The 5438-nt window shown below is 48.7% G+C and overlaps 1 protein-coding gene across 32 annotated transcripts; it reads left to right on the forward strand.

Annotated features, from left to right (window-relative positions):
- Positions 1 to 205: 205 nt before the first annotated feature.
- On the forward strand, positions 206 to 4178 carry LOC127326936 (uncharacterized). Of its 32 annotated transcripts, none has more exons than XM_071828200.1 (12): positions 206 to 925; positions 1033 to 1099; positions 1240 to 1303; positions 1388 to 1470; positions 1549 to 1629; positions 1721 to 1803; positions 2120 to 2322; positions 2483 to 2605; positions 2726 to 2856; positions 3373 to 3459; positions 3632 to 3710; positions 3879 to 4178. In XM_071828200.1, the coding sequence occupies exons 7-12, from the start codon at positions 2315 to 2317 to the stop codon at positions 3973 to 3975; spliced, it is 525 nt and encodes a 174-aa protein (XP_071684301.1). In that variant the 5' UTR covers positions 206 to 925; positions 1033 to 1099; positions 1240 to 1303; positions 1388 to 1470; positions 1549 to 1629; positions 1721 to 1803; positions 2120 to 2314; the 3' UTR covers positions 3976 to 4178. The 32 variants fall into 32 exon arrangements, 17 of the variants coding, with proteins under 17 accessions (XP_071684301.1, XP_071684304.1, XP_071684305.1 ...); XM_071828203.1 differs by having other exon boundaries at positions 1411 to 1470; XM_071828204.1 differs by having other exon boundaries at positions 1240 to 1298; positions 1536 to 1629.
- The last annotated feature ends 1260 nt before the right edge of the window (positions 4179 to 5438 follow it).

A 5438-nucleotide genomic window follows, 5' to 3' on the forward strand; every position in this document is an offset into this window, starting at 1 on the left:
ATTAGAGCGGCGCCACACATCCTGCCATGTCAGATTAGAGCACACCTCAGCGTCGAGGGCGCCACGTCGGATGGATGTGTGGCACCGGCAGCACGGGCGTCACTCGAGCATGTGTAGCGCCCACGAGAGGGACGCCAAACAAAAGGGTTAGATGGGTGAAATAGTTTGCCGGTCTCTGCTATAGTTTCACGAAAGGGTTATTTCTGTGTAAAACCCCACCCAATCTCATCGTTCTCCGCTGCCTCTTCCTCCCCAGTCCCATCCCAATCGGTCATGTAAAAAAATCGTCATTGTTGCCGCCCAATCTCATCATGCTCCACCCAGCGGCTGCCTACCTCCTAGGCCGCCGTGCGCCTCTCCCTCCCATGCCGCTGTGCTGAATATTTGCTCCTAAGGCTGTGGAAGAACCTGGCGGACTCCTCGGCGTCGGTCGGGAACGCGGTGGGAATCGGTGCGTCCAGCAGGGCCTGCTGCGCCGCATCGTCGGTGATCCCGGCGGCCGCGGACGTGGTCTGGTCGGCGGCGAACCCCCAGACGTCGTCGGCCGTGGTCGCGTAGGGGAGGAGCTGGCGGTCGAGCACTGCCTGCGCGAGGAGCGGGTCGGCGTAGGGCCGCATCGCACGCTGGCCTCCACCCTCCGCAGCGCCCGTGCGCCGGCCTGGGCCAACGCCGTCACCAGCGAGAAGGGGGGGGAGCAGAATCGCAACATGGCGGGAGGGGTCATGGCATCAGATGGTGCGTGGGGCGCGGCCGAGCGAGTTCAGGAGCAGTGAGGCGTGGCTGGGTGTGCGCGCACGCGTCTGTGGAAAGGGGCCAGCCACTGCCTCTTCTCCTCAAGGAGCCCTCGAATGTGTACTGAAGGTCCCCTGGCCATCAATCTCTTGCAGCGAAGCTCCCACCTCTCCTTCCGGTTCTCGCCATCAAGGTGATTAATTATGTGCGCTCTCTTTTGTTGCATTTGTGTGGATCCGAAAAATAGTATATCTAATGGCGCAAGCACTGATGGTTCTCTCTGTTTTACTCTTTGTTGAGGTGTGTTATGGAAGAAGAATACGAGGTTCTGCAGAAAGATTGGTCCCAGACCTTGAAGTTCTAGCAGGTACGGTTTGGATTTTTTCAGACATGAGGTGTATTGTAGGGTAGGGATCTCTGTTTGTTCAAAGAAAATTACACTTGCTCTCTTCCCATGTCTGTTCACATTTTGCCTCTGAACTAATCTCAGTAAATATGAAAGTGCAGGTTCAAGGAGAGCATCTGATGGTTCTTCTTGCAATTCCACTTTTGTCTCAGTCGTAAAAGTCAGGTGTATCATGCTTGGTTGTATTTTCAGTATATGATTTCCTTGCGTAATGCTGAGTTTCACATCTAAAGGGGGTTTAAATTGTAGGTTTTTTGTATATCTTAATTCAGCTGTAGCTTACCGATGATGGTGATGGGTGCACAAAGACCACAGAGGCAAAGTCACAGAGGGTATATTCTCCTCGCTTTGTACCATGGTTTTTTTGATTTTATTATTCTCATGTAAACAAGGATAGCCCCGTTTTTCAGTGGGAGGATTGGTGCAGATGGCAATGGCAAGAAGCTGACCCGATCAAGCACCTCCAACAACTGCTCGACGCCCCCTGCCAGGTGAAGCATGTTTTGCTGCATTCAGAATCAATTTGTTGCTGAATTTCGTGAATCTTTTGCTACTGAATACATCCTTCATTTCATTGCCTAGGTTTCAGTCTGCCCAATGAGTTGAATTGTACCTTGATCGGCCCATGGATGAGCAAGCAAGCAGGCTATATGTACAGCTAAAAGGTACGGCACCACTCTCATCCAATCAATTACATACCTACAGATGTAAATTTTTCTATCTAAAGCTGGGATGCAATGTTTGTTTTGGTTGATGCTAAATAGTTTAGCCACAACTTTTTCTATGTCATGGCTGCACGCGCATAATATTAGAAGCTAATATTTAGGGATACCTTGCAGTTTTTACCTAGCAATGTTTTCTGGTTACATTAGGCTATTATGTTAGAAATAAACTGTGGCATTGTCTAAATTCATAATTCCCGCTTGAAAATATTGTTTTCATTGTTTCTGTCATATTTTTTTTTCATGGCTCCATTCTCAGCTGTGTGGGTGCTGGAGGGAAGGTGTACCTGTGCCTGGCAGTGCGAACGACGACTCACTAACCTCCGCTAGACTTTGAGCGCAGCCTGCAGAATCACAGTTATATCCTGCTTCTTATAAGCATTGTACGCGATGTAAATTTGGTGCTCCAGATAAAAGGCTCAGAGACAGATTTGCGTGTGCAGCTGAAAAGCAAATGTTTAGGTCCTTAAGCAATAAGAATTCTTTATTGTCTTAGAAACTCAATTTGTGCCAAGAGTTTACAAGGACTATCCGTTCACAAGCACATGTATTGAACACTCATTGTTGGTGTGTTTTCTTACGAGCACTCACTGTTGGTCTTTTTTGGGAGTTTCCATTTCAGGCTATCAATGGTGAGGTGGAGTCAAAGTACTTGGTGGACGTGTGGTCAAGGAACCACCCCTGCTACATTGGCGAGTGGGGGCTCCTCAACGTTGGCCGTCATTTGCAGTATCTCCTTCTGTAGGTTTGTGTTTGTGAGATTTTTACAAAGCGACTGAAGTGCAACGTGACAAAATCTGATTTTCAGTTATTCGTAACCATGTGTTCTTATTCATTTGGTGGTGAAATTGTACTTTCTGTACAGCAGCGATGACGATGACAAGCTGGACAAGCCCATAACAGAAGCCATGGACGAGCTGTGCGGAGAAGCTCCTCTAGAAAAGCCTGTTGTCAATGGCATCAACACAAGGTTCGCCCTCTGCTCCTCTATGTCAGGTAGCATTCTTAGCACATACTTTCTGCTACTATGTCAGTTGTTATTTGTAGATTCAATTGCTGCGTAGCGCTCACACTGCAGTGGTCTCAAAGTATGTCTGTACACAAAGAAGCATTTGTATTCATTCAGCTAACTATATGTTTCCGTACATTAGACATGTGTCAAATGGTTTACTTGGTACAAATGATTTGATTATATCAGCGGCCTTGCCCAGCTCCTCAGTTGTTCTTTATGTTCTTCTCTGTTCGAGCAGATCAACGGCCTCACCGGCACCGACGGTGGGATCATAGAGCAGCTCCTCACCTCAGTGCAAGCAACTGTCCCAACTCCCAAGGATACCGCAAAAGGTGACCTATCTTCTGAATGTTAGTGTACATGTCATTGTTTCATCCCAACAATAGTTCATCCTATGTCCATGTCAGGTAACATTTGATCGCATTGCATGTTAGAGGGCGCGAGCGGGCGGCCTCGCCCAGCTCCTCAGTTGTTCTTTATGTTCTTCTCTGTTCGAGCAGATCAACAGCTTCACCGGCACCGACGGTGGGATCGTAGAGCAGCTCCTGACCTCAGTGCAAGCAACTGTCCCGAGGATAACGCAAAAGGTGACCTATCTTCTGAATGTTAGTGTACATGTCATTGTTTCATCCCAACAATAGTTCATCCTATGTCCATGTCAGGTAACATTTGATCGCATTCATGTTAGAGGGCGTGAGCGAAGAATCCGGGACTGTCTAATAATTTATTTGATGCTACGCATTTGTGCTCTCTACAAAGCTCAAGGATATCCAGCTCGGAAGCTGTGTTCAGTTCAGTGTCAACAGTGCAAATGTCAGCACCAAAGTGAGAGATTCAGGTATGTTATACTTATTGTTCTCATAGAGATCTGCAAATAGATGAACCGTGCTGTGTCCTGCTCCGATCTAAAATGTTTGTATGCTCTAAATTTGTATCTTTCTTTTTTTCATTCCAAGATGATCGTCAAAATTATGAGGTGGAAGCAAATTGAATGAACGCCCTGTAGTTTTGAAGCAGGCCTGCACGGCAGCGAGCTCCGCGTCGTGTCACAAGAAATACCAAGGATATTTGCTTGGAAGTCTGAAACTCTAGTAAGCTTATGAATGTGGTGTCTACATGGAACTGGATTCAACAAGTGTACATGTTGTGGCCTCAGCAACTTGAACATATGACACTGTTTACATTGGCATGTTTTGCAATAGACTAGAAGATGCAAACTGCTTTATTCTAGCATTGCCTCATGTAATAGCCTATGTTCAAGGACAAACAGTTATGCAGACCTAAAGGATAGCACAATATCTCAAAACTATTTGTATCAATTAGATCATATTGGTCAAATTTAAATATTTGATATATTTAAAACCAGTGAAACCACGGCCGCGCCGCACACTTGCTAGTAATGTAAGGGTCTGTTCGGTTTTGGAACGAGCTGGAATGGAATGGAACGGTTCCACACCTGGAACCCATTCTCGTGTTCGGTTAGACAAAGGGATGGAACGGACTGATTCCTCAGAATGGAATATGCTGCGTAGATGCGGAACGCACCCGTCCGGCCAAATCGGCTAGACGAGGTGGAACGGCTCGTGTTTAATCTCTCTCAGGCGTTAACCCCACTCTCTCTCCCGTGGCCCTCCCTCACTGCAACGTGCTGAAGCCAAATCGGCCGGACGGCGCCCAAGGCGGCGGCCAGGACGGTGGACGGAGCAGCGCCCGGACGGCACCCATGCGAGGAGGCCAGGGCGGCGGCTAGGACGGCGGGTGGGGCTGGCGCGCGGCGGCCAGATGGCGGGCGGGGGCGCGGCGCGGCGGCCAGGACGGCGGCGGGGGCGGCGGCGCGGCGGCCAAGACGGCGGCCAGGACGGCCGCACTCCTCCAAGGGCGGCGGCCGGCGGGGCTGGCGGCTAGGAGGCCAGGACGGCCGGCGGGAGCTAGGGGCGCGATGGCCATGGCTGAGACGAAGCCGGCTAATTAATTGTAAATCTCTTTAAATTAGGCTAATTAATTGCATATATTAGTTACATCCGGTTCCATTCCAAGCTTCTCTTTTCAACCGAACAGAAAAATGGAAGGGGATCAAATGTGATGGAATGGAATGGAATGGAACCATTCCATTCCATTCCACCCGGTCTGAAAAACGAACACACCCTAACATGATGAACCACTGTTCTTTTTTGGAAGCGAACTCTGAAAGGAGCAGCTGCATACAGTAGTCTTTCCTGTAAATTATGGATGTACGAACACACACCTGCTCCATCCAGGCTTCTATAACTCTTCACGGAACATAGCGTGGTGTTAGGGCATCTCCAACCCGGCGACCCAAACTGGGCCGTCCATTTTGGGCCGTTTGGTTGGCCACGCGGACACCCAAACAGCGCTCCGCGTCCGCGTGTCTGTTTGGGTCGCACGGTGCGCCCAACGCAGCGGCCACCTATTTGGCCATTTGGCATATTTTTTTGGGAAATAGACCATATGGCCACACACATACTTATAAATAATATCAACAAATATAGAATAATATCTAACAATTATAGAATAATATCAAATAGCATAAATAATACTCCGTATC

This window comes from Lolium perenne, chromosome 3, assembly GCF_019359855.2.
Source record: "Lolium perenne isolate Kyuss_39 chromosome 3, Kyuss_2.0, whole genome shotgun sequence".
Taxonomy (NCBI): Eukaryota; Viridiplantae; Streptophyta; class Magnoliopsida; order Poales; family Poaceae; genus Lolium; species Lolium perenne.

Coding starts and splice junctions, on each gene's coding strand:
- LOC127326936 (XM_071828202.1), top strand. Junction 2,857..3,372: donor CCTCTGCTCCTCTATGTCAG/GTAGCATTCTTA, acceptor CTGTTCGAGCAG/ATCAACAGCTTCACCGGCAC. Junction 3,711..3,878: donor CACCAAAGTGAGAGATTCAG/GTATGTTATACT, acceptor AACGCCCTGTAG/TTTTGAAGCAGGCCTGCACG.